This window comes from Drosophila erecta, unplaced genomic scaffold (genome assembly GCF_003286155.1).
Source record: "Drosophila erecta strain 14021-0224.00,06,07 unplaced genomic scaffold, DereRS2 tig00000021-arrow-pilon, whole genome shotgun sequence".
NCBI classification, from domain to species: domain Eukaryota; kingdom Metazoa; phylum Arthropoda; class Insecta; order Diptera; family Drosophilidae; genus Drosophila; species Drosophila erecta.
Genome location: NW_020825198.1, coordinates 3,340,969 through 3,365,241, shown reverse-complemented (window position 1 = coordinate 3,365,241; position 24,273 = coordinate 3,340,969). Strand labels below are relative to the sequence as shown.

The window sequence follows — 24,273 nt, the reverse complement described above, 5'->3', positions numbered from 1 at the left end:
TTTTGGGGCGGCTGCATTACATCACTGTTGATTTGCATTAATTGTTGATTAGATTTAATTATTTTATAATGGGATGATGAAATTCCTGCCTGATGCATATATTGTAAATGTCTGGGATGGTCGTTTGTTTTTTCAGTGTATCAGGGAAAAGTTACATACATTGGCAGAAATATAGCATCTAGTGCAACTCATCACAAAACTCTCCATCAACATCTCGTCCATTAAAGATCCCCCTTATTTAGCATAAACCATCTCAATCCATAGAAAGATACTAAAAATCTCACACGAGGGCATCAATTAGATGGGCTGCTTGTGCTTGGCCCACCGCCAAAATATAAGCGAACAGACAGACGGCCACGCTCCATGTGCCGCCTACAAGTGCCTGGGTTCAAATATCAAAAAAGAAGCAATGAAAATACTTGATAGCATTTTCATGGATTGCCGAATAATCCAAATAGTCTTAGGACATTTGCGTCAATTGCAAGAATCCCATGGAAAGGCACGCACATAATGATTTCCAAGAAACAAATGGAGAATGGGAGAACCATTCACAATCTCCTCCCTATTTATGATTTTTTGATTTATTTCCCACGAGTTAACGCTCCGAATTTTCATATGTTCTATGGCAAAAACAAGATCGACGTGCTCTCTTTATTTTATTTTCGAAATTATTTAGAATAAAACGCCTCAAAGCTATACGCGGTCCTCAGTAGCAGACAGACGAGCGTCGTGAGCGTTTCAGCGAATCGAATGTTGAATTATACAATAGAACGGAACGTATAATCATTTGCATATATGAGAAACTGATGTGTGACTGCGGCTAGATCGTACTAAATACAAATAAAGCGCAAGTGACAAAGACTTCCTAATTAAAGCACAAAATAAGCATACAGCGATTCTGTTTACGTATGAGAATATTGTCGCAGGTGGAACGCTTTTCGAAAAATATAGAAACCGACCTTCGAATGCTGAAAATGTTACAAACTGATTCGACTCAGTGGTGAAATTCAATTTTAAAAAACAAGTGGTCATAAAGAAAAGTGTATTGAAATAAGCTCACCGTAGGAAAACCGCACGAAAATGTCATAGAACATAAGTTAAAACTGAACGAATAAAAAATTTTATGAAATCCTCTTGAAAAATAAAAGAAATATCTATCAAAAGCGGATAGTCGAAAACCAAGAGACAGATGGCCTACCGCTTTCGGCGCTATGTGAGCTTTTACCAATGCCTTCGTTAAGTTTTCCCCCATTTCCATATGCAAAATTGGCTCAACAAGTGTTCGATTCGGTCATTTCCCGCCCTGCAATGTGAATAGTATCATCGTTTTTTGTCAAGTGCCTTGTTAATTGCCATTAAGCTGTAGAATTATTACAAGTTCTATTTGTCGGTCAGTGTCACACACAGATATAAAAAACAGCACCCGAATACACTGAAACAAAAAGAAAACAACACACACAGAGAAAGTGACGGCGACGGTGACGGCGACGTCGACGTAGCCAATTTGTGCGCTATTTTTATGTGAATGAAAATAAATAAAATACCAAGTATATAGCGAGGAAAAAATACGCGGATGAAACAGCAGCACTCATATAAGCATATAAGTACATACACAAGTTATATACGGAACGAAATAATCACCAACTACCTAGCCGACTTTGGCATTGAAATACCTGCCACCTCTTTGCGAGAGAAACAATGTCCAATCAGGCACCCTGGCCCGTTCGCAAGGGCATCTTCCGCTCGAGCGGTCAGTCGGATTTCACGCCCACCCGGTCGCCCAGTCCCATTGTGGAGATGCCATTATCACCGCCGCCGCTGGGCACGCCCTCAAATAGATTTGGAATCAATTCACCGCTCTCCCCACCGCCACAGCCCATTCAAGTGGTGGCGGGTTCAACGACAGCCACTACCATGTCCACTGCGTCCGCTGCCAGAATGTCTGGAGCAGCTGCCTCCACTTCTTCCTCGTCCTCCTCCTCTTCGTCGTCGCAGTGCTCGTCGCAATCCTCGTCGAGTTCTAGTTCGCACACCAGAGTACGTAAGACTTCTAACCCGCCCCCACAGCCAATTAGCAGTTGTCCACTGTCGCCACCACCACCACCACAACAACAACTGCCACAACAACCGCCACCTCCAACGCCCATCAACAACACCAACCACTCAGCAATTACAACACCCAATCACAACAATAACCACAACTGCAATCAAATGAGAAATGTACGCGAAATTCCCATTGAGGTGGAGCAGAGCAAGGTATAACAGGGATGAGGGCGCGTTTGCTAGGCTTTAGTTTAGATTTAGTGACCTATTGAGGCAGTACGATGATGAGAAAAGGTTTCTAGCGAGGTATAACAGTTTGTATGACAGTATCATAACTGTTATACATGCAGTTTTTATGTTCCCAATTCAAATGACTTAAGATCAAAAGTACGTCAATTGTTTTTCCCATGACCACGATAGTACGTGCATTACGTGTACATACCTTCGTATAACAGTTTTATGGTTAATATTGCAATACAAAGTCTACTTACTAATTGCTTTACCCTTTTTCCCAAAAACACCCCATCATATCCAGGAAGCCCTCTCACTCCGCACCGGCGACATCACACAGCAGGCGAGCAACAATGTGGCGGCCTCCAGTATTACGGTGCAAAGTGAGAATTTCTCCGCGGACAAGAAGGCGATATCGCAGTCGCAGCAATCCCAGACGATGACCTCCAACGGGATAATCAGTCAGGAGAAACATGTATCCTCCGCCTCGCAGGCCAACTACTCGATGTCGCACAAGGGCGTTTCCAGCACCGGCAGTAGCATGATCACCAGCTCCTCCCAAATGTCCGCGATGAATGGGCAAATGCTGAAGCTCGCCGATCTCAAGTTGGATGACCTCAAGTCGCTGACAGCAGGAAGTGGACAGCAGGAGATCGAGCAGACCATCAACAAGTATTCCAACATGCTGACCTCGATAGTGAGCTCCCTGCAAGAAGATGAGCGAGGTGGCAGTGCCATAACCGTCCACGATGTTGGGGGCAAGAAGTCCCAGTACCTGGAGAAGATCAACGAAGTCATACGGCGAGCCTGGGCAGTGCCCACACATGGTCACGAGCTGGGCTACTCATTGTGCAATTCCCTGCGCCAAAGTGGCGGGCTTGATCTTCTCATGAAGAACTGCGTTAAACCCGATCTCCAGTTTTCCTCCGCACAGCTCCTTGAGCAGTGCCTAACCACCGAGAATCGCAAACATGTGGTGGATAATGGCCTGGATAAGGTGGTCAATGTGGCCTGTGTCTGCACAAAGAACTCCAATATGGAGCACTCCCGCGTGGGCACTGGCATCCTGGAGCATCTGTTCAAACACTCGGAGGGCACCTGTTCGGATGTGATAAGGTTGGGTGGCCTGGATGCCGTGCTCTTCGAGTGCCGCACCAGTGATTTGGAAACCCTGCGTCACTGCGCCAGTGCACTGGCGAATTTATCACTCTATGGTGGTGCCGAGAACCAGGAGGAGATGATCCTACGCAAGGTGCCCATGTGGCTCTTCCCATTGGCCTTCCACAACGATGATAACATCAAGTACTATGCCTGCTTGGCCATTGCAGTGCTGGTAGCCAACAAGGAGATTGAAGCCGAGGTGCTGAAGTCTGGATGCCTGGATTTGGTGGAGCCCTTTGTCACCTCACACGACCCCTCCGCTTTTGCGAGATCCAATCTGGCACATGCCCATGGGCAAAGCAAGCATTGGCTAAAGCGATTGGTTCCGGTTTTGAGTTCCAATCGCGAGGAGGCCCGCAATCTGGCTGCCTTCCATTTCTGCATGGAGGCGGGTATCAAGAGGGAGCAGGGTAACACCGACATCTTCCGGGAGATCAACGCTATTGAAGCTTTGAAGAACGTGGCCAGCTGTCCAAATGCCATTGCTTCCAAGTTCGCCGCTCAGGCTTTAAGATTGATTGGAGAGACAGTGCCGCACAAGCTGTCCCAGCAGGTTCCCTTGTGGTCAGTGGAGGACGTGCAGGAGTGGGTGAAGCAAATCGGTTTCAACGACTACATCGACAAGTTTAACGAGTCCCAGGTGGATGGCGATCTTCTCCTGAAGCTCAACCAGGATAACCTCCGGGCTGATATTGGAATCGGTAATGGAATCCTTCTAAAGCGCTTTGAACGCGAGCTGCAAAATCTCAAGCGGATGGCTGACTACTCATCCAAGGACACGGCCAAGATGCACCAATTTCTCTCGGAGATCGGTACTGACTACTGCACCTACACGTATGCCATGCTGAATGCTGGAATCGACAAGTGTGCACTGCCGCATGTTAACGAGGATATGCTGATGACGGAGTGTGGCATCCACAACTCGATCCATCGTCTGCGCATTCTTAATGCGGTCAAAAACTTGGAGAATTCGCTGCCCAGCTCGTCGGAGGAGAATATGGCCAAGACTCTGGATGTTTTCGTTAGCTACAGACGGTCCAATGGCTCCCAACTGGCCAGTCTTCTCAAGGTGCGTATACCTAATGTGTTTTAAGAGTGAAATCTCACTTACAAGATCCCATCCGCTACAGGTTCACCTGCAGCTGCGTGGTTTCTCCGTCTTCATCGACGTGGAGCGCCTGGAGGCGGGCAAATTCGACAACGGCCTTTTGAACAGTATTCGGCAGGCAAAGAACTTTGTCTTAGTATTAACACCCGATGCCCTGCACCGCTGCATTAACGATGAGGACTGCAAGGACTGGGTGCATCGCGTGAGTATTGCATTTGCGGATCGACTCATTTTACAAATAGATACTCATAATGGAATACTCGTTCCGCAGGAAATCGTGGCTGCCCTGAACTCGAACTGCAACATTATACCCATCATAGACCAGCAATTCGATTGGCCCGAGGTGGAGCGACTTCCCGAGGACATGCGCAGCGTGGCCCATTTTAACGGTGTTAATTGGATCCACGACTACCAGGACGCATGCATCGATAAGCTCGAAAGGTACATTAAGCGACGCATTTAGATCTGGATTAGCCCGGGACTAGGACGATGGATAACTCCATTACCGATTACCTTATGCCTGAATAACCCAGAACAGTTCAAAACTAAACACTTAAACGATTCCCATTCTTCTGATGCGGCAGATTTTTGCGCGGCGAAAAGAATATCGATCGCATTGCGGCGATGGTGCCCGGCACCCCCGGTTCGGTCTCATACCAAAGAATGCACAGCAACGACTCCGACTACCAGAGCGGAGGAGCAGGCGGAGGATCAGGAGCAGGAACTGGAGGAGGAAGTGGTGGCGGCGTTACGGGCAGTGTGGTGGATGGCCTGATGGTGACGGCCAATGGCAGCGGACAAGGTGGGCCAACGAGTACTACATCTACTACTACTTCTACTCCCAACTCAAATTCAAGCTCAAGCTCTAACCAGAGTCCCCCAGCGGCTCCAGCGTAGAGTGAGCCAAGTTAAGCTAACGATTTACAGAGCTAGCCAACTCGAATATGTTCTAGGCTTAAGCAGAGATCCTCAAGTCACACTCTCTAGTACAACTCTCTCTCACTTTCTACCCCATACAACCACTACTTTCTCACTCAACTACTCAAGCAACCCATTACAACTCCACTACCCATTACTCTTTACTCTTACCAATTAATAATTGATTTAATTCTGATTGCCACACACTCGAAATCGCTTGAAACGCCGTCTCATGCGCAGCTAATCACCAGGCAAATAGGTACCGCCAATCTCCCTCACCGGCCCGCCAAAGGGGCAGCACCTCGCAGCTGAGTGGTTATTCCCGGGCGCCCTCGAAACGCTCCCAGATCCTCACCCCCTATCGCACCCAGCAGGCTGCCCTGCTCCATAAAACCGGAGCAGGATCAATGCAGAATATGATGCCGTTGGCGTATCTGCCTCCGCGGAGAAGTTCCGCCGCGGGATTGGGACATGGATCTGGTTCCGGCATGGGCAATGGCTATCGATCGCACAGTGTTGATGGGCTGCTAGATCAGGCGGGCTCAACTCCTGAGCAAAGAATAGCAGCAGCTGCGGCCAAGGTGGCGGCGGGGAGTACAGCTCTAACGAACGCCAGTTCCACAAGCACTCTGCAACCCGAAGAAGAGGTGACCGAGGCGCCACTCAGTGACGCTGTGACGCGGCGTGACAAGCATACGTTATCTCCACCGGGAACTGTCCAGCAGCATAGAAAGTCCCGAAGTCTGGACCATATTCTCAGCAAACAGACTTTAGCAGAGCTGCTGACACCGAGTAGCGACCTCTCAAATGAGACGCAGAGTATGCAAAACCTGGCCATTCCAATGACCCCGCAGCCCCAACGAAGGGACACCAGCTCCTCCTCAAAATCCCCCACACCAGAAAGACCTCCACAACCCGCAAAGGAACGGGTCAGGGAACGCCAGAGTCCCGAGGGTGTGAGTGCGACGGAAAGCGAGCGTGAGGATCAGCCGGACGAATGTCTGCGACATGGCAATCAACAGAGGGCATCGGCCTCGGTTCATCGGGGAGCCAGTTTGACCAGCAACAAGACCTCCAACTCGTCTCTGGGTTCCAACTTTAGTGCCGGAGGAAACAACAAGACGATATTTAATCGAACGATGAAGAAGGTCCGCTCGCTGATAAAAAAGTAAGCCATAACGAGGAGGCGGAGAGTCGAGAAGTACCGGGACCCGATGTCCCCACTTGTCGCTCGTCACTCGCTATCTGCTCCATATCACTATTATCCATCATTTCACGAACTGATTTCCATGTAGATTTAACTGCCTAATATGGTATCGCTTTGGATAAAAGCTTTGAGTTGAGTACTTCGAAAGAAATCAGATCGTGAAAAGGTGCTCTTAGTTACTCGCCACTCGCCCACTAAGTGCCTGTTAACCCGTTTCTCGCCACTCGCTGCATTTGTGCCATCTAAAAAGAATCTCATCCAATCACGCATTCATTGTTCCTCCCCTGGGGACCCTTACAACCTTTCTACCTCCACTTGCTGGCTCTACTTCTCTTTCTCTGGTGTTGGTACTCGTTCGCTATTTCTACTCGCCATTCGTTGACTCGTGTCGCTAAGCATCCACTAAAACTCGCCTGCGTTGCCCAAAAAAAAAATTATATATATGAACTCCACTCCCCCGCCTACTTTTCTGTCTTCAAACTCTATTTGCCTTGTGATTAGTTGTTGATTTTGATAATTATTTTTTTATTGAAAAATAAGTAAGCGAATTTACATTGCGAAAACTAATTTATGGAAAGAAAAACACAATTAACGACTGCATAAATACGAAATCTAATTTATAGAACACAAAACAGAAACCAACTAATTCTAAACACTACAAGAAACCAAAATACATTGGACAACGAAAACACTCTATATTTAAAATGCTATTTATATATAATATGTTTAAAAATTTGTACATTTCTCGCGAATGCAACTTGTTCTTGTAACCGTCCGCAAAACGTAAATTAGATATTGCAAAATTTTAAATTAATCCGTGTGGCTTAAAACGAAAATATTTAAGTGATATTTAAACTACGTACATATAATCGAAATTTACTTAATGCAAAATTTTTACGACAAAACATGCTGTACAAACCTAATTTTTAGCGCAGGAGTTTTTAAGGCATATTTTTATTGATTTTTGCAATATATATTTAATATTTAAATAGTGCCTAAAGTTGAATACAAAAACCGAAAAAAAAACGAAATACAAAAAAAAGGAGAAATAAAATGTGACCTAATTCAAACGAAATGTGTATTATTGGCCCTACTTAGCACTGCTCCCCTGCTTAATCAGTCCATACTATATCATCAATCGCATGTTTGCATACCGATACTATATGTTTTGTTCTATGTTTGTATTGCGTTCTGCATTTGAATTTTGTGTTTGTTCCTCTGCCTCTAATGGAATTCGAAATGTTTTATTTGTAAATATCTTATGACTTTATTTTCTCTCCTCTTTCCTTTTCTTTCTCTATATCCGGACTTTTTTTGTAGACCATAAAAGCGAAATTGGCTACCGCAATCCGTTGTAACTGTTGTTATCGTTGTGCCTGTTGTACTGCACCCGCCCACAAAAGCATCCACCCACCAAATCGAATCGAATCGATTTCGGTTTCGATTTCGAAAAACCCCATCATCGCACACGTGAGATCAATTTCGACGCCCACTCAGCATCCGCCGTCTCGACAACCAACATTCATTGTTATTTATTACCAAGCAAGCAACAAAAAAATGAGAAAGAAAACAATCAATCAAATAGCGATACCAATAAACGTGTATAAAATTGCGTAAATCGAATAAGTCCTCTCAAACATTTTTTAATTCGCTCCTCCCATCCGAAAACAGCAACGAAATGGAGGACGAGGAACTGTCGGGCATCATTCTGTCCAAGGCCACCTCCCCCAACGCCGGACGCATGATATTTTGGTGAATGATGGACCACCCATCCACCTGACACACACTCAGTCACACAAACTTGTCGAATTTTTGTAAATACTTAAAAAAAACGAATAAAAACAATAAAACGAGCGAACTGAAACTGAAATCATCTTGTTCTCTAAGCATTTAGTTATCTAATTGGTATTTATTAAAGCCAATTACAAAATCTATTTAGAATCGTGCTGCCCTTAAGACTTTAAAACACGACCAGTGTGTCTACGCAAAAAAAAGTATTTAATTCGAAATCAAACAATATGTGATTTTAATTCAGCCCTGGAAAGAAAAAGTAAGTAAGTACCACATTCCTTTTTTGTCACTTCCGCTGCGGAATTGTCAGGAAACGTGTTCATTTGCTACATTTATTTTTCATATATTGAGCAGTTCATATCGCTTTCGAGTTTTGAAGATAAAAAAACAAGAATAAATATTTCAATATGCCTAACAATGCTGAGAGCAAACTTGCGCTAGACCCGTGCGATGTGATCGTCTTCGAGGGACCATTCAGCCGTTCGGTAAGCCGAAAGCTGGTCATCAAGAACACCAGTAAGACCCAGCGAATGGCCTTCAAGATGAAGACCACCACTCCGAAACTGTTTTACGTGCGACCCAACATCGGAGTTTTGGGGCCCGAGGAGAAGGTCACCGTCGACATTTTCATGCAGCCCATGCTTCAGGAGCAGATACAGAAGCGTCACAAGTTCCTTCTTCTAGCCGCCGACGCGACAGGTGACATAACCGATATGCAGGAGTTCTGGAAGCTGCAGAGGCCGGAGGATATCTGGGACACCAAGATCCAATGTGAGCTGGTCCCATCGAAGGAGGAGTTCCGTCAGGTGGGAGGTTCGGCTAGATCCTCAAACGACAACATGGATGGCGAGGTCCATTTCGATGCCCAGGAGGCCAATGAGCCGGTGGCCAAGTTGCTCAAGCAAGTCGGCTTTCTGGAGAGCGAGCGTCTGACCCTCAAAGACCAGATCTACAAATTGCGTGACCAGACTATTGGAACCAGTCCTGGCCAAGCTATTATACGTCGTCCACGCCTAGGACGCTGCACTTTCTTCTACATGGCCGCTGTTATCGTCACTACATTGGCCGCTTTGCTAGGCGCCTTTTATGGCAAGAATTTTTTGTGATTTCCTTATCATGGCTGTTTTTAGAACGTGGGCCAGTAAATTGCACCCAAATTGTACGAAAATTTGTTGTCAATTAAACAGTTTGCCCTAAATGACTTCTTGGTTGCTTAACTTTATTTTTATATACTGCCTGGACACTACAAATTAATTTGTCAACTCAGTTTTATGAAATTAAACTTTAAATATTTTCAATTTAATTTTATTATGAGACATTTATATTTACTTAACTTTTCTGTGAGTTACACTTCAAAATTTTCATATTTTCCACTGGCAAATCCGACTGTAAGCCCCATAAGCTAAAGCAAGCTGAAAATCGTGCATAGCACTTCTTAAAATTTAGAATAGCTTTCAATACCCGCCAAGACGGGACCACCTGTCTTGGCCAGTGTTGTTAAGCGCGTGTGGCCACAGTGCTCGGCAACCCTGCAGCCGTGTGAATGGGAATGTAGTGAAGAAAAAAACAGCGAAATACACACGTATTTTAATTAAATAGAATTCCGGCTTGTGGATATAAGGACACTAGAAGGATGTCTGCGCGAATGCTGAAGAAGCTGCAGGGCGACGCTGACAAGCTGGCGCCACCGCCCGATGACGAGGACTGCGAGGAGCTGAGCGACAATGATGAACTGGAGGACAGCGATATGCGACGCGACCGAAAGTCGCACCTTAATCCATTCGATTTGGTAGGCCGCTATTCAATAATAGCCAGCTCATCACCGCTTCAGCTGCGTAATCCCCTTCGTTCACATCAAATTTTTCAGCTCAATCAACCTGGCTTGAGTCTCTCGGAGAGTGAGTTCAAGGAAGATGACAATGAAACGGAGCACCCATCTGCTGCACTGCCCAATGCAAGTGCCAGCGCGGCCAAGAAGAAGAAAAAGAAGCGCAAGAAGAAGGTCAAGTCCAGTGGGAATCACATCAGCAGCGAGGATAACGAGCGTCACGACAAGTACTTCGAGAAGGTGGATCCGCTCCTTGGCAAGGTCTACGATGCGGTGCCCAGACAATCGGCGAAGCAGGTGGCATCGGCTGCCACCGGGACCTCTGCCACCAAGAAACTGCTAGCCGTGGAGCTGCGGCACCTCAATCCGCAGAACGAGATGCGTCGCACCTTTGGCAAGCGGGTGGTAAAAGTGGAGTAAGCTTGCAACTTGAGTTATATCTTTTATCCCGCTATACTTACTTACAATCAAACTTTCTCGCAGAACCAAGCGCGGCAGGCAGAAGCCCACACTGAAGTCCACCTACATGGTTTCCGCCAAGGATTCGTGGCCGGCACTGACCAAAAACACCATCACTATGAAGCTGCTGCCCGCCCCCGACTCTCCATCGGTGTCCTCTAAATCCATCACAGATAGTGGGTCGGAAGTTCAGTGGTTTGCCTTCGAGCATAGCCAGTACTACCAGGGAGTGCAGCAAATGTTCCTTTCTGCTCTTGAGCGCATTGACTCGGAATTTCTCATCACACTTATCAAACGCTGCCCTTATCATGTCGACTCCTTGGTCCAACTCAGCGAAGTATGTAAGATGACGGAAGACTTTGCCTTGGCATCCGAACTCCTTGAGCGCGCCCTTCTCCTTCTGGAATCGTCGCTGCACATGAACTTCAGTTTGACGTCTGGCAACTGCCGACTGGACTATCGGAGGCAGGAAAATCGCTCCTTTTACATTGTGCTGTTTAAGCACGCCCAGTACCTGGAGGAACGAGCTTGCAGCCGCACAGCCTTCGAGATCTCCAAACTGCTCTTGAGTCTCCAGCCAGACACTGATCCCCTTGCCATGATTCTAGTCATTGATTACTATGCCTTGCGCAGCAAGCAGTTTGGATGGTTGGTGGAGTTCTATGAAGAGTATAATGCGGCGAGGAACCTTAATCAGCTGCCCAACATGGCCTATTCGTACGCTTTGGCTCTACACACGCTCCATGGCGCTTGTGAACGCTCTAACCAGGCTCTGCAATACGCCCTGCTAATGTTCCCGGGTGTTCTGCGTCCCCTTTTGGACGAGATGTCGGTTCAAACGGACAAGAGGGTGCTGGCCTCATCGTACTTCTTTGCGGATGTGTCGGGCAAGTAAGTGGAGTCTTATCTTCTTGAATGATTAGTGGAATTTAATGCCTTATCTTGTTCACCAGTCAATCGCCAGCCCTGCACCAGTTGGTTTGTCTGTATGTGTGCCGTGCACGAGTCGTTTGGCGTCAGAATGAGGTGCTACCCTGGTTGGAGTCCAACGTGAACATAGTGTTAGATCGCATTGAGAGCAAGGACCCCCTGGTCAATGAGTACAAGGAGAAGCGATCACTGCGGTATAGTGGAACGCCACCGAGGCCTATTCTGCGGCATGTCATACTCTCCGATTACAAGGAGAAAGTTCCGCTGGCGGTATTCGTGTCCAAGGAAAAGCAAGCCATCATGACCTACGATCCACTGCCGCCACCAAATAGCGTTAACTGCTACCAGCGGTATGTCGATCGAGTCCCAAAGTCAATAAACTCTAAAAATCAACATTTCCAGAAAATCCTCGTCGAGCAGCAGTCCCACAACGAATACGAACAATTCTGTATCAATGTTTTTTCAATCGCTGTTGCCTTCGTTTAACATCAACAACCTGGCAGCAAATGCTCAGCCCCAAGAAGGAGGACCAGCAGCAGCAGGTGCAGGAGCAGTCGCAGGCGATGCTAATATTGAAGCGGGCATTGAACAAGGAGCTGCCGGCGTCGCTGGAGCCGTCCGTGAAGGAGAAGGTTCGTATGAGGATTTATTTATTACAAATATCTTGAGATAAAACCATTTTGTCGCCACCGTATCGTCACAGAGCATGGATCATAGAATATGTTTCGTTTCGTTCATTTCCCTACATTTAATTAAAACATTAGTTTTCGTTCAATAACTTTTCTTGGCGGAATGCGGTATTTAAATTTCATTCCATTTTATGAAATCGACAAACATCTAAATTACAATTTTTTCCGAAATTCCAAAAGAATCGCTATCGGATATCGTAGTTACACTTCTCCAAAAATATTGCAGAAGCTGGCTTGCAGCAGTCATTAACTCTAATGATGGACGCGATGCGAGACTTCCTGCAAAACTTCCGGATTGCGGAGCACTTGCGTTCGCCGGAAACGGCAGCGGCACAATCCACGAGCAGCAACGACGAGGAGGAGGGCTCCAGTGACTACATAGACTAGTCAACTTGTCAATTACGTGAGGCGTAACAACGTTTTTTCGGATTTGTAGCATGTAACATGTTTTTCGGAAACCACCTTTTGCTATTTTCCCAGCTAAGCGACACCGTCACAAAATTAATATATACAATACATAGAGCAATTTGAACACATACAAAACTTATGCATTGAATAAAATTTTCCAGTACCAGCTTTAGATCAAATGCGGCAAAAGTGTGAGCTTAAAGAATGTTTTATTGATTTATTTAATGCCTTTTTAATTACGCTTATCAATATAACAAACAGATTTCTCATCAATATTTCTTTTCGTTTTTCCTTTTTTGTTCATTCAGTTTTTGTATTGGTTGCAGCTATTGCAATTATAAATATTTCTATGACAAGTAGACCGTTTTCGTATTTAATTGTGTATAGAGCTGGGATTTCTCCAAGAGCTTAGATTGGTGTGACTGTGTGTGATCGTGTTTGAGTATGGTATAAAAGTCGACTTCTAGAAAAAAATGCACCTTAAGTAGTGGTGTTAAACTGGCAGACATCGGAGTTGTTGCTTTATAGCTAGCCTAACAAAATCACACGAAATTGAACAGAACGAAACTGATTTACACAGAGTTAGTAGCTAAACACATATAGAAAAGAATAATTACTAATACTTTAGCGTGGAATACCGAGACGCATTATATATATATGGTTGGAGAACAAATTAAATTTCAAATGGAAAAATAAATCAAATAATCATGCTGCAAGCCGATTGGATCGGATCAATTATGTCATGGTACCAAAGACAGGATTGTGACGGCAAATGCTGGGGCCATACTCCTCGTAAGCAGCCTTCGTGTGACACACCTGATAGAACTCGGGCTAGAAACGGCAAGAAGATTGAGATAGACAGGATTTTACAGATTTTTAACCACTACAACTCACCGTTGAGGCCAACATGCTACCTCCAAACCATACGGCGTACCTCTGCATGTGATGCGTAATCACCTGAACATCAATGGGTTTTGGCTGTAACGAAAACGTCGTAATCAAAGTTAGAAGTATGACTCACTAGCAGGTGTGATATCACCCACCTTAATGCGTCCCTCGGACAAATTCTCGCTGATCCGTAGACGTGTGTCCACCGATCGCTTGATATCTCGCTGCAACCTCCTGCCGAAGTCCTTGAACATTGTGGATCCACCGCTCAAAACAATGTTATTGTAGAGAGGCCGCCGCACATCGATGGGGCAGTTTTGAATAACATTATCCACTATTTCCGACAGTGGAATGGTGAAGTCAGGGTTTGAGAACTCGGGATGGAAAAAGATCTCGGGACCCAGGAATCGCTCGTAGCCCACGTCCACATTGAACGGCGCCTTGGTTACCGTGTTCACGCCCGTAAAGTTGCGTATCCACTTGCCCGGCTCCGTGTCGTACTTGGCAAATTCTTTGGCGATATCGGGACAGATGTAGCAGTGCTTCTCCTTGATCGCTTTGGCAGTCTCGAGGCTCTGTTCCGGCGGAATGCCCACCTCCCGTTCGCGCAGCAGGCTCTGGATGAACGAGGTGATGTTACGGCCAGCAATGGGAATGTGCTTGATGCAGGAGCCGATTACGTAGCCCTCAGCCTAGAAATGAAATCAGGTTAATATATTTTTATGGTTATAACCAATACTCTCTTTTATTTAGATATGTTTCTGAATACCCCTTTTTTTTACTCGAATAAGCATTTTAACACACACACATTTAAATGTGTTTAAATATTAATATAAATAATAACAAAAACTGGAAACAATTTTTGAGATTATATTTCGTTTAAAATTAACTCCGAATGAACGACGACTGTTTCGGTATTTGATTCTTTCTTTCCAAACAGTGTTACCGTATCCAAAGCAAACCCAACTCTGCTGATAAGATAAGGGCTGTGCTACTTACCACGGGTATGACGTGCGTCACTCCATCGCCGCTGTCCACCACGATGCCTGTGAGGGTGCGCTCCTCGGCGGACCGGGAGGCCCAACTAGCGGCCAAGGCAAGCACCGCCTGGACGGCGATGTACAAACCAGGAACGTTGAACGTCTCAAACATTATTTCCGCCGTGTACTCCCGATTTTCGGGTGTATTTAGCGGCGGCTCAGTCAGCAGGAAGTAGTGATCCTCAGGCTCGGCGCGCAGATACTTGAAGACGCACTGCTCCAGAAAGCGCTCCATCAAATCCCAGTCCTCCACCAGACCATGGCGCACCGGGTACTGTTGGAATGTCATCATATATGAGATGCGGTTGTTTAATGACAACAGACGCAAGAGCATACCTTGATGGAGTAGCCGGTGGCATCGAAGGCCTCATCGCCGATAAAGAAGTCCAGGTCCTCGATGCCCTTTGTGATGCGCCGTGTGTTGGTGTCTCCCACTCGGGCCGACTCCTTGATGGCAATCGCCGAGGGAATAATGAACTGCGGCTCCTTATTCCCGGCAAAGCCCAGTTTGGAGTAGCTGAATTTGCAGGCAAACAGAGTGTTAGTCCGACGACCTCCTTTCCGTCCAATTGGAGACCCCCACGGGCAATCGAAGCTAAAAACTCACCCGGTGCCCACATCGATTACGCATGCCGGTAGCCTGCCTGCCATGGTCGCTGCTCGTCCTTTTGCCTTGCTGCCTGTTAAAGCTCTTCAGTTGCGATCCTCGCTCTCCTTTGACACCAATTTCCGTTCGTTTCGGTTGCAGATAAACCCGGATTTCTATATATTTTCAACCACACCTCCAACTATGTGTCACTTTGCTCTTCGTCACACACACATTCGATTGGCCATTCGATCAACCATCGATTGGCAATGCAACTGGAATGGCAATTAATCGGAAACTGTGTTAGAACGACACAAGAAAATGTCTGTTTCTTACAGCTACTCGTTTTCATTATAAAGCAAATGGTCTATCTAAAAATGGTAGCTAGTTTTTCAATGCTAAAAGCTTTTTTGTAGATAGCTATAGGATGGCTCGAATTTTACGCTAAACTGTTATCGGAGAACTTGCTGCAGCCCTGTAGGGCGCAATGCAAGGCGGCGTTATTCAACACCGCCTGGCGCTGTTTCTTCTTCTACGCTTCGTTCGTCTCGCGAATTTCGGCGGTGTGTGTGTGCGTGTGTGGAGCCTTTTCCACGTTTTTTCCTCCGGAAAAGAGATTTGCAATTTGGCCCCCACATTGGAGCCACTTGTGCGGCTAGCATAAACCCAAGGTCTACATAAAGGCAAGAGCAGCGGGTGCACAGTGGGCACAAGGTGACCGCCAAACGACGACGTGCAGCAGATAGACCGGCGAAACGTGGAATCAGGCAAGAGTAGCAAAAATGGAGGCACAAAAACTCACGGAACTGTTGCGCGCAACTATTGATCCGAATCCGGATCAGCGCAAGGCGGCCGAAGATCAACTGGCCCAGGTGAGCTTACCCCCAAAAATAAACGCCCCCACTTAAATTCGAAAGGTCTTTGAGGTGGCGCCATCGACTGAAAACCATGTGCTTTTTTAATTGTTCGCTTTTAACCTCCCTCCCTCGCTCCCTTTCTCTTGTCACTGTGCAAGTATGTGGGTGTGGATAGTGTAAGCCGATATCGGTCAAAAAGTTTGCCCTTTATGTGTTTACCATTATCCCGACTTCTATGTTGTTGCCCCACAGGCAACAAGTCGATATCTATGAGGCACATGTATGTTATTTATGTCTATATATGCAAATTAGTACCGCTGCACTGCGGTCTTCACTTGGTTCTTCGGAAATCAATTGAATTGCTAATAAATAATTAATTGAGACTTTCGAGATATCGCCGGATAGCCCTTTAATTGAAGCTTACGCAATCCTCTTTGGAATTTAATGTTGGCAATCAAAGCGGCCAGTCTAATTAGACCCCACCCCACTGACCATTTGCTTTGGCCCCACTGTAGAGGCATGCTCATTATGACTGAGTCAGCATCTAACGATTTGCATGCCCCTCCCAATCAACACCCACCAACCCTCCTTGTCAGTTAACTTTATCAGCATTTATGGCCAGCAGTTGTTCTTGGCTCTTCCATATTAAACGAGCTCTGTGAACGGAATTTAAAGTGCTTCTGCCATCGCTATTTGACCAATTCGCCCCCTTTAACCCCGCCCACAAAAACAGCTGTGTAAAGAAATCTATACATTATATTTCATTTCTATACATTATAACCCCAACAGATACACAAAATCATCGGATTTGTGCCCACCATACTGCAGATCGTTATGCAGACGACGGTGGAGCAGCCGGTGCGCCAGGCCGGAGCTGTCTACCTCAAGAATCTGATCAACAGCAGTTGGTCGGACCACGAGGCAAAGCCAGGGGAGCCGATACCCTTCTCCATACACGAACAGGACAGGGCCATGATCCGTGGCGCTATTGTAGATGCTATTGTGCATGCCCCCGAGCTGATCAGGTGGGTGCATCCATTGAAAATCCTCTCCAGGGAGCTAATTTTTTTTTTCTGTGCCCAGGGTCCAGTTGTCTGTTTGCGTAAATCACATCATCAAGAGCGATTTCCCCGGCCGCTGGCCACAGGTGGTGGACAGCATCAGCATCTATCTGCAAAACCAAGATGTCAACGGCTGGAACGGAGCTCTGGTGACCATGTACCAGCTGGTCAAGACCTACGAGTACAAGCGGCACGAGGATAGGACGCCGCTAAATGAGGCAATGAACCTACTGCTGCCCATGATCTACCAGCTGATGGTGCGACTGCTGGCTGAGCAGTCCGAGCAATCGGTGCTGCTGCAAAAGCAGATTCTCAAGATCTACTATGCTCTCACGCAATACACCCTTCCACTGGACCTCATTACCAAGGAGATCTTCTCGCAGTGGATGGAGATCTGTCGTCAGGTGGCTGATCGCGCAGTGCCCGATAGCTCGCACCTGGACGATGACGAGCGAACAGAGTTTCCCTACTGGAAGACCAAGAAGTGGGCCCTGCACATTATGGTTCGCATGTTCGAGCGGTACGTTGACGGCATTATAATGTTTATAGTCAAAATAACTAATATGACATGTATATATTCAGTTATGGCAGTCCCAGCAATGTGGTTAGTGAAAAGTACCAAAAATTCGCAGAGTGGTATCTGCCCACGTTCAGCCAGGGCGTCCTAGAGGTGCTCCTCAAGATCCTCGACCAGTACCGAAACAGAGTCTACGTCTCACCACGCGTCCTCACCGATGTACTCAACTATCTGAAGAACGCGTAAGTAAATTAGTATTAAAAAAAAACTTTTGTAACATTCAGAAGTTAGTTGGTTCTTCAAGGTAGTTTAGGACTTTTTAAAAATTTTCCCTGTAGGTCATGCCTAATCTATGATAGGGAGGAGGAAGTCAGACAATTTTTAAAGCTGATAAGTGCTTATAATTTATTCTCTGGAAAAATGTAAAAATATAAGCGAAGAATATCAGATTGTTGTAGAGACCAATCAATACAAAAACCCAACAAGTAATTAAATGCAATTTATTCCTTTCTCAGGGTAAGCCACGCATACACCTGGAAGCTTATCAAGCCCCACATGGTGGCCGTCATCCAGGATGTGATCTTTCCCATCATGTCGTTTACTGACTCTGATCAGGAGCTCTGGGAAAGCGATCCTTACGAGTACATTCGCCTTAAGTTCGGTAAGGAATCTATTTAGAGCACTTAAGCTACATTACTAACCACTTCCAAATAGATATATTTGAAGATTATGCCACACCTGTGCCGGCTGCCCAATCTCTGCTGCATTCTATGTGCAAGAAACGCAAGGGCATCTTGCCCAAGGCCATGGCCACAATTATGCAGATAATTACATCTCCGAATGCGGACAACAAACAGAAAGATGGTGCATTGCACATGATTGGAACGCTGGCGGACGTACTCCTGAAAAAGGCTTTGTACCGCGACCAAGTGGAGTCCATGCTGACCACCTACGTGTTCCCAGAATTCCAAAATCCCGCGGGACACATGAGGGCGCGTGCTTGTTGGGTGCTGCACTATTTCTGTGACGTCCAGATCAAGAATCCCCAAGTGCTGGCCGAGATTATGCGTCTGACCACAAACGCCTTGCTTACCGACAAGGAGCTGCCCGTCAAAGTGGAGGCAGCCATCGGTCTGCAGATGTTCCTATCGTCCCAGGACGAGGCGCCGCAATACGTGGAGGCGCAAATCAAGGAGATCACCAAGGAGCTGCTTACCATCATTCGAGAGACGGAGAACGAAGATCTAACCAACGTAATGCAAAAAATCGTGTGCACCTTCACTGAGCAATTGCTGCCGGTGGCCACCGAAATCTGCCAACACCTGGCAACGACTTTCAGCAAGGTCCTGGAATCTGAGGAGGGGTCCGACGAGAAGGCCATCACAGCCATGAGCCTGCTTAACACCATCGAAACTCTGCTCAGTGTGATGGAAGAGCACCCCGATGTCCTGATCAACCTACACCCGATCGTTATTAATGTGGTCGGACACATTTTCCAGCACAACATTACTGGTGAGTTGGGTGTGGGTGTTCCTCAATCGTAAATATCTTTTGTAAATATCTGGTCATCTCTTCAGACTTCTATGAGGAAACCTTTTCGCTGGTCTACGACCTGACAGCCAAGGCCATTTCCCCCGAAATGTGGCAGATGCTAGAGCTCATCTACCAGGTGTTCAAGAAGGACGGTATCGACTACTTCATCGACATTATGCCTGCTCTGCATAACTATGTGACGGTCGACACGCCCGCTTTCCTCTCCAATCCCAACAGGCTGTTGGCCATTCTCGACATGTGCAAAACGGTAAGCTTCTCTTCTTAAAATGAAATGTGTCCAGGACCTCGATACCCCAAATAAACATACTATTTCTTTTAGATGCTTACTGGTAGCCCTGGCGAGGATCCAGAGTGCCATGCCGCCAAACTGATGGAAGTGATTATCTTGCAGTGCAAGGGTCAAATCGACTCAGTGATACACATGTTCGTGGAGCTGGCTCTGTCCCGGCTAACTCGCGAGGTTCAATCCTCAGAGCTGCGCACCATGTGCCTGCAAGTGGTAATCGCGGCACTCTACTATAATCCCCAGTTGCTGCTGTCCATTTTGGACAAAATGTCCCAGCAAAATAACGAGTCTATCAGCGCGCACTTCATCAAGCAGTGGCTTCACGACACGGACTGTTTCCTAGGGTAAGAATGCAAAAACTTGTTGGTGAACTAGATAGTTTATTACTACATTTTCTAGCATCCACGATCGCAAGCTTTGCGTCCTGGGTCTGTGCACCCTCATTTCGCTGGGCGAAGCAAAGCCCCAGGTTCTGAGTGAAGTGGCTGGAAAGATTGTGCCCGCACTTATTTTGCTTTTCGATGGACTAAAGCGCGCCTACGAGTCTCGGGCTCAGGAGGAAGAGGAAGAAGAGGAGGAGGAGGACGGTGACGACTGCGAGGAGGCATTGTCCAGTGACGAGGATGACATGGACGAAATGGCGCCCGATTATCTGGATAAATTGGCGGAATTCGCCAAAACGAAGGGCAATGAGTCAGGCTTCGAAGTGAAAGCAGAAATCAAGGACGAAGATGCTGATTCGGACGGTGATGCGGAGGAGTCTGTGGGTGATCTGAACGAGACTGGACTGGAGTCATTTACCACGCCCATCGACGATGAGGAGAACGAAAGCGCCATCGATGAGTACTGGACGTTTAAGGAAGTTATTACTGGTAAGTTGGGTTGCATTCTCTGCAACATTGAGAAACTAAATAACCGACCTCTCATTACCTCAGCACTTTCTGCACAAGACCAAGCCTGGTATGCGCTATTGACCTCCAACCTCACACCTGAGCAAGCCAAGGCGTTGCAAGAAGTGGTGTTGACCGCCGACCAACGCAAAGCCGCCAAGGAGTCGAAGCTGATCGAGAAGCAAGGTGGCTTCGCCTTTCCGCAGACCGCCGTGCCCACTTCCTTTAAGTTCGGCTCCTAAGAAACTGAATTGACCAGATCACCAGAGCCTTGGTTCGATTTCTGACTTGATTGTTTCTCATATTCTTTCCAAAAATAACAAAAACATCAAACAAAATACATCTGGCATGCTGATGATGGCTTTATAGGCATTCTCCTGGTTTTCGTACACTCCGTGTACCAATGTATGCTGCGACGATCGGTCGATTAATCAGATCGATCGATCGAGCGGCGTCGAGACCGCACTATATTTATTGTAGATTTATATTTTATTTCCTATTTCTCGGCCATGGCGGCCAACTAAATTATGATAACTTAAGTCGAAAGTCCATTGTAAATCTTTGTATGTAAACGAAAAAAAACGAAAAACAAACACGTCGAGGACGAGAAGGTCTCATTAAATGAGATTGTGCCCACCAGCACGCCCCCGTAGAACTCCAAAAAAAGATGGCAACTAGGTCAGAAAATGAGAATTCAACGCAGAGCATTTCACATACATTTTCTTTATACACACATACACGTATATTCTTTACTAAATGAAGCGATATTTTTGAAAAATAAACAAAAAAAAAAAACATTTTTAACGTTTGAACTGGACAAAGCTTTTTTTTCTTTGGGCACCTATTTGTTCGGTGAATTAAAAGATTTAGTTTTGTTGGTGTTTATAATTGAAACATTCTCAATACAAATTATTTAGAGACAGAATTGGAAATTGAAATTTATATTCAGTAAAACTGAATAATTTAATTTCAGGAAGATATTCATATTTTTAATTTTGGCGGGCACTAGCACGAGTTATCGATAAGAGAATTCTCTGAAAACGTTTTCTTACACTTAATGGCCGATCGATAAATGATATAAAAACGCATTATTTGTTTGGGTCTATCGTTATCCGACAACAAGCCGCATTTGTTTACAACCCAATTGTATTTATAAGGTGGTTTACCGGGATTAACCATGAAAGTAGCTGTAGAAGGGTGCGCACATGGCGAACTGGAACGAATATACGACACGATATCGGGAATCGAAAAGGATGGCGCCACTAAGATCGACTTGCTTTTGTGCTGTGGCGATTTTCAGTCCACCCGGAATCTGGAGGATTTGCAGACGATGGCTGTTCCAAAGAAGTACCTGGACATGTGCTCCTTTTACAAGTGAGTAGAGTTTCTGTTTTTTAGATCAGAAGGTAATCAATTTCTCATTTAAGGTACTACAGTGGTGAGCTGGTAGCACCAGTTCTGACCATATTCATTGGCGGTAACCACGAGGCTTCCAATTACCTGCAGGAGCTCCCTTACGGCGGTTGGGTGGCTCCAAATATCTACTACCTTGGTTATGCCGGTGTCGTCAATGTAAACGGAGTTCGGATCGCCGGAATAAGTGGAATTTTCAAGGGTCACGACTTTTTGCGCGGCCATCATGAATTCCCTCCCTATACCGAGTCCACGTGTCGCAGTGTCTACCATGTGCGACAGTTAGAAGTCTTCCGGCTGAAACAATTATCCGGGCGAGTGGATATTTTCCTGTCACACGACTGGCCCTCTGGGATCTATGAGTACGGAAACAAGGCGCAACTGCTCCGTAAGAAACCCTTTTTTGCGGCAGACATGGAGAGCGGTAAGCTGGGTAGCCAGCCATTGGAAGAGTTACTAAAAGCGGTCCAGCCGGCGTATTGGTTCGCTGCCCATTTGCATTGCAAATTTGCCGCTTTGGTGCCGCACAATCACAGCCAGAAACTGGGAGATGAGGAATCTTGCTCTTCCAGCAGCAGCAGTGAAGATGAGGACGAGGATAAGAATAAGGAACAGAAGGCTGTTCCTACACCTACACCTTCCAAATCGGTTCCCGTGACCAAGTTCCTGGCTCTCGACAAATGCCTGCCGCGTCGTGCTTTTCTGCAAGTGGTAGAGATACCAAGTGATCCCATCGAAGGCACTCCCCGTCTGGAATACGATGCAGAGTGGCTAGCCATCTTGCACAGCACGAATCACTTGATTTCTGTGAAGGATAATTATTATTACCTGCCCGGCAAAAAGGCGGGCGAGATTACAGAGCGATTTAAGTTTACGCCCACTGAAGAGGAACTAGAAGCCGTGACCGCAAAGTTTCAGAAACTTCAAGTCCCAGAGAACTTTGAGCGCACAGTGCCAGCTTTCGATCCCGCCGAACAGTCTGATTATAAGCACATGTTTGTGGGTCAACCAAAAGTTCAACTGAATCCCCAGAGCAATACGTTTTGTGCCACTCTTGGTATAGACGATCCACTGTGTTTAGTTTTGTTGGCGAATGGCCAAGAACTGCCTACGGTTGGAGCAAAAGAATTCAAAGATACGGATACAGAAAGTTCTAAGCTGCAGCCGATAGAAGAAGATGTTACTGAACCTTTGGTTACGCCAACTAAAAGGAAACTTAACTTATCCCTGCCAGCTCCTATATCGACAGCAGCAGATACCACCGATAAAAACGTGATAGACCTGCCCGAGGAGGAACCAGAAGATGCAACTATAGCAACGGAAGCCCCTCGAGTTGAGAAGCCTGCATCAGAGCCCGCTAGTCCCAATGTGAAGAAACTGAAGAGACGCAATCAGGATATTTACCAAGCGCAAGAAGATTGAAACCTATCAAATTCCGTGAAAGCGGAGAAATTTATACAAAAAAGGCAATTTTATTTAAATAACACAGAAGATACTTGGCTGATACGAGCAGCCAACAGGTGATGATGGGCAAATAAATAGGAGGGTTTTAGCTGCTGGCAAGCGAGATAATGACTCACTGGGTCCCGCTGGCATTTTCGGCATAGACCTCGTCGGCGCACTGAAAAACGGTCTGCACCACAGATTCGGGCGTCTCCACAACATCGCAGTAGTACGTATCTGGTGATGGGATGCAGTGCAACTGCACCTGGTTGCCATCCGCCTTGACGCGATAGAAGCGGCACTGTCGCGGTCCATATGTGGGAATATCCGCGTCGTATGGCGGACTAAGAATGTCGAAGAAGGCGGCTACGTCATTACCAATTTGGCCAATCTGGTGGTAATTTCTCTTTATAGGCGTTAATGTGGCACAAGGACTAGCCGGCGTGACCAAGGTGGGTTCCTCGGCATTCACCTTCACTACTGTGGGATGGGGGTCATAGGTGAGCGACTCATCCGGGCCTATCTGGTGCGAAAAGCTGTCCACCCTTAACTGACCCCAGATGCAGCGTAGCAGACCGAACATCATGGGGTGGTCATGCAAGGGTATAGTGCTCGCTCCGCGCACTATGAACAGGCTCATGGAGAAGCGGTCATCCTCGAAGATATGCATGTAGCTGCATGGTGCCCGATGACTTCCTCCGTTGCGGAAGAGCTCGTCGCGGAGGTGCAGATCCCGGTAGGTCAGCTCATCCGTCAATTGACGCAGGTGCTGCAAATTCGCATTGAAGCTGGCGTGATTTGCCCGGTCGAACGTTTTGAAGGCCTGCCGCAGTACATTGCTGAAGTGCGTCGTCATCTTTCCCGACCAGGTGTACTGAACTCCTGTCAGATACAGTAACAAAAGGCAAGAAACGACTGCAATTCTTTGTCAGTCAAGATAAACAATCAGCTGATCCAGTGTTGGA

At 46.5% G+C, this 24,273-nt stretch overlaps 7 protein-coding genes across 16 annotated transcripts in view; 5 read left to right on the top strand and 2 right to left on the bottom strand.

Moving 5' to 3' along the window:
• LOC6543841 (sterile alpha and TIR motif-containing protein 1) overlaps window positions 1-8,560 on the top strand; it is a 45,022-nt gene extending 36,462 nt beyond the window's left edge. For 3 of the 9 annotated variants that reach the window (XM_015157964.2, XM_015157961.2, XM_015157967.2), the window contains 6 exons: window positions 2,579-4,504; window positions 4,566-4,745; window positions 4,815-4,984; window positions 5,128-5,345; window positions 5,702-6,629; window positions 8,340-8,540. In XM_015157964.2, the coding sequence (XP_015013450.1) occupies window positions 2,579-4,504; window positions 4,566-4,745; window positions 4,815-4,984; window positions 5,128-5,345; window positions 5,702-6,629; window positions 8,340-8,424 (3,507 nt within the window). In that variant the 3' untranslated portion in view covers window positions 8,425-8,540. Of the gene's footprint in view, window positions 1-1,678; window positions 2,257-2,578; window positions 4,505-4,565; window positions 4,746-4,814; window positions 4,985-5,127; window positions 5,583-5,701; window positions 6,630-7,988; window positions 8,292-8,339 lie in introns of those variants that run through there. The other 6 variants (XM_015157960.2, XM_026977698.1, XM_015157965.2 and 3 more) reach the window with 4 other exon arrangements.
• A 202-nt stretch (window positions 8,561-8,762) lies between these two features.
• On the top strand, window positions 8,763-9,660 carry LOC6543840 (vesicle-associated membrane protein-associated protein A). The gene has a single exon (XM_001971339.3). The coding sequence runs from the start codon at window positions 8,867-8,869 to the stop codon at window positions 9,563-9,565; it is 699 nt and encodes a 232-aa protein (XP_001971375.1). The 5' UTR covers window positions 8,763-8,866; the 3' UTR covers window positions 9,566-9,660.
• A 274-nt stretch (window positions 9,661-9,934) lies between these two features.
• LOC6543676 (transcription factor 25) lies at window positions 9,935-12,978 on the top strand. 2 transcript variants are annotated; one of them, XM_001971338.3, is made up of 6 exons: window positions 9,935-10,248; window positions 10,327-10,703; window positions 10,771-11,637; window positions 11,700-12,026; window positions 12,079-12,308; window positions 12,592-12,978. In XM_001971338.3, the coding sequence occupies exons 1-6, from the start codon at window positions 10,093-10,095 to the stop codon at window positions 12,750-12,752; spliced, it is 2,118 nt and encodes a 705-aa protein (XP_001971374.1). In that variant the 5' UTR covers window positions 9,935-10,092; the 3' UTR covers window positions 12,753-12,978. The 2 variants fall into 2 exon arrangements, with proteins under 2 accessions (XP_001971374.1, XP_015013454.1); XM_015157968.2 differs by having other exon boundaries at window positions 12,380-12,978.
• Window positions 12,979-13,188: 210 nt separating this feature from the next.
• On the bottom strand, window positions 13,189-15,578 carry LOC6543675 (actin-related protein 3). Its single transcript, XM_001971337.3, has 6 exons — window positions 15,309-15,578; window positions 15,038-15,218; window positions 14,661-14,975; window positions 13,817-14,353; window positions 13,668-13,751; window positions 13,189-13,604 (listed from the first exon to the last, which is right to left on the bottom strand). Exons 1-6 carry the CDS (start codon window positions 15,350-15,352, stop codon window positions 13,509-13,511), a joined length of 1,257 nt encoding a protein of 418 aa, XP_001971373.1. The 5' UTR covers window positions 15,353-15,578; the 3' UTR covers window positions 13,189-13,508.
• A 157-nt stretch (window positions 15,579-15,735) lies between these two features.
• Window positions 15,736-20,790, top strand: LOC6543674 (importin-7). Its single transcript, XM_001971336.3, has 10 exons — window positions 15,736-16,159; window positions 16,934-17,169; window positions 17,228-17,725; window positions 17,788-17,964; window positions 18,238-18,383; window positions 18,437-19,234; window positions 19,300-19,523; window positions 19,596-19,906; window positions 19,962-20,434; window positions 20,498-20,790. Exons 1-10 carry the CDS (start codon window positions 16,070-16,072, stop codon window positions 20,692-20,694), a joined length of 3,150 nt encoding a protein of 1,049 aa, XP_001971372.1. The 5' UTR covers window positions 15,736-16,069; the 3' UTR covers window positions 20,695-20,790.
• A 728-nt stretch (window positions 20,791-21,518) lies between these two features.
• On the top strand, window positions 21,519-23,330 carry LOC6543673 (lariat debranching enzyme). Its single transcript, XM_001971335.3, has 2 exons — window positions 21,519-21,826; window positions 21,880-23,330. The coding sequence occupies exons 1-2, from the start codon at window positions 21,630-21,632 to the stop codon at window positions 23,285-23,287; spliced, it is 1,605 nt and encodes a 534-aa protein (XP_001971371.1). The 5' UTR covers window positions 21,519-21,629; the 3' UTR covers window positions 23,288-23,330.
• LOC6543672 (2-aminoethanethiol dioxygenase) lies at window positions 23,326-24,224 on the bottom strand. The gene has a single exon (XM_001971334.3). It carries the CDS (start codon window positions 24,162-24,164, stop codon window positions 23,442-23,444), a length of 723 nt encoding a protein of 240 aa, XP_001971370.1. The 5' UTR covers window positions 24,165-24,224; the 3' UTR covers window positions 23,326-23,441.
• Between the last annotated feature and the right edge of the window lie 49 nt (window positions 24,225-24,273).

Coding starts and splice junctions, on each gene's coding strand:
- LOC6543840 (XM_001971339.3), top strand. CDS start 8,867: ATGCCTAACAATGCTGAGAGCAAACTTGCGCTAGACCCGTGCGATGTG.
- LOC6543676 (XM_001971338.3), top strand. CDS start 10,093: ATGTCTGCGCGAATGCTGAAGAAGCTGCAGGGCGACGCTGACAAGCTG. Junction 11,638..11,699: donor TTTGCGGATGTGTCGGGCAA/GTAAGTGGAGTC, acceptor CTTGTTCACCAG/TCAATCGCCAGCCCTGCACC. Junction 12,309..12,591: donor AGCCGTCCGTGAAGGAGAAG/GTTCGTATGAGG, acceptor AAAATATTGCAG/AAGCTGGCTTGCAGCAGTCA.
- LOC6543675 (XM_001971337.3), bottom strand. CDS start 15,352: ATGGCAGGCAGGCTACCGGCATGCGTAATCGATGTGGGCACCGG. Junction 14,354..14,660: donor TGACGCACGTCATACCCGTG/GTAAGTAGCACA, acceptor TTTCATTTCTAG/GCTGAGGGCTACGTAATCGG. Junction 13,752..13,816: donor TGTCCGAGGGACGCATTAAG/GTGGGTGATATC, acceptor TTTTCGTTACAG/CCAAAACCCATTGATGTTCA.
- LOC6543674 (XM_001971336.3), top strand. CDS start 16,070: ATGGAGGCACAAAAACTCACGGAACTGTTGCGCGCAACTATTGATCCG. Junction 16,160..16,933: donor CCGAAGATCAACTGGCCCAG/GTGAGCTTACCC, acceptor TAACCCCAACAG/ATACACAAAATCATCGGATT. Junction 17,170..17,227: donor CATGCCCCCGAGCTGATCAG/GTGGGTGCATCC, acceptor TTCTGTGCCCAG/GGTCCAGTTGTCTGTTTGCG.
- LOC6543673 (XM_001971335.3), top strand. CDS start 21,630: ATGAAAGTAGCTGTAGAAGGGTGCGCACATGGCGAACTGGAACGAATA. Junction 21,827..21,879: donor GACATGTGCTCCTTTTACAA/GTGAGTAGAGTT, acceptor TTCTCATTTAAG/GTACTACAGTGGTGAGCTGG.
- LOC6543672 (XM_001971334.3), bottom strand. CDS start 24,164: ATGACGACGCACTTCAGCAATGTACTGCGGCAGGCCTTCAAAACGTTC.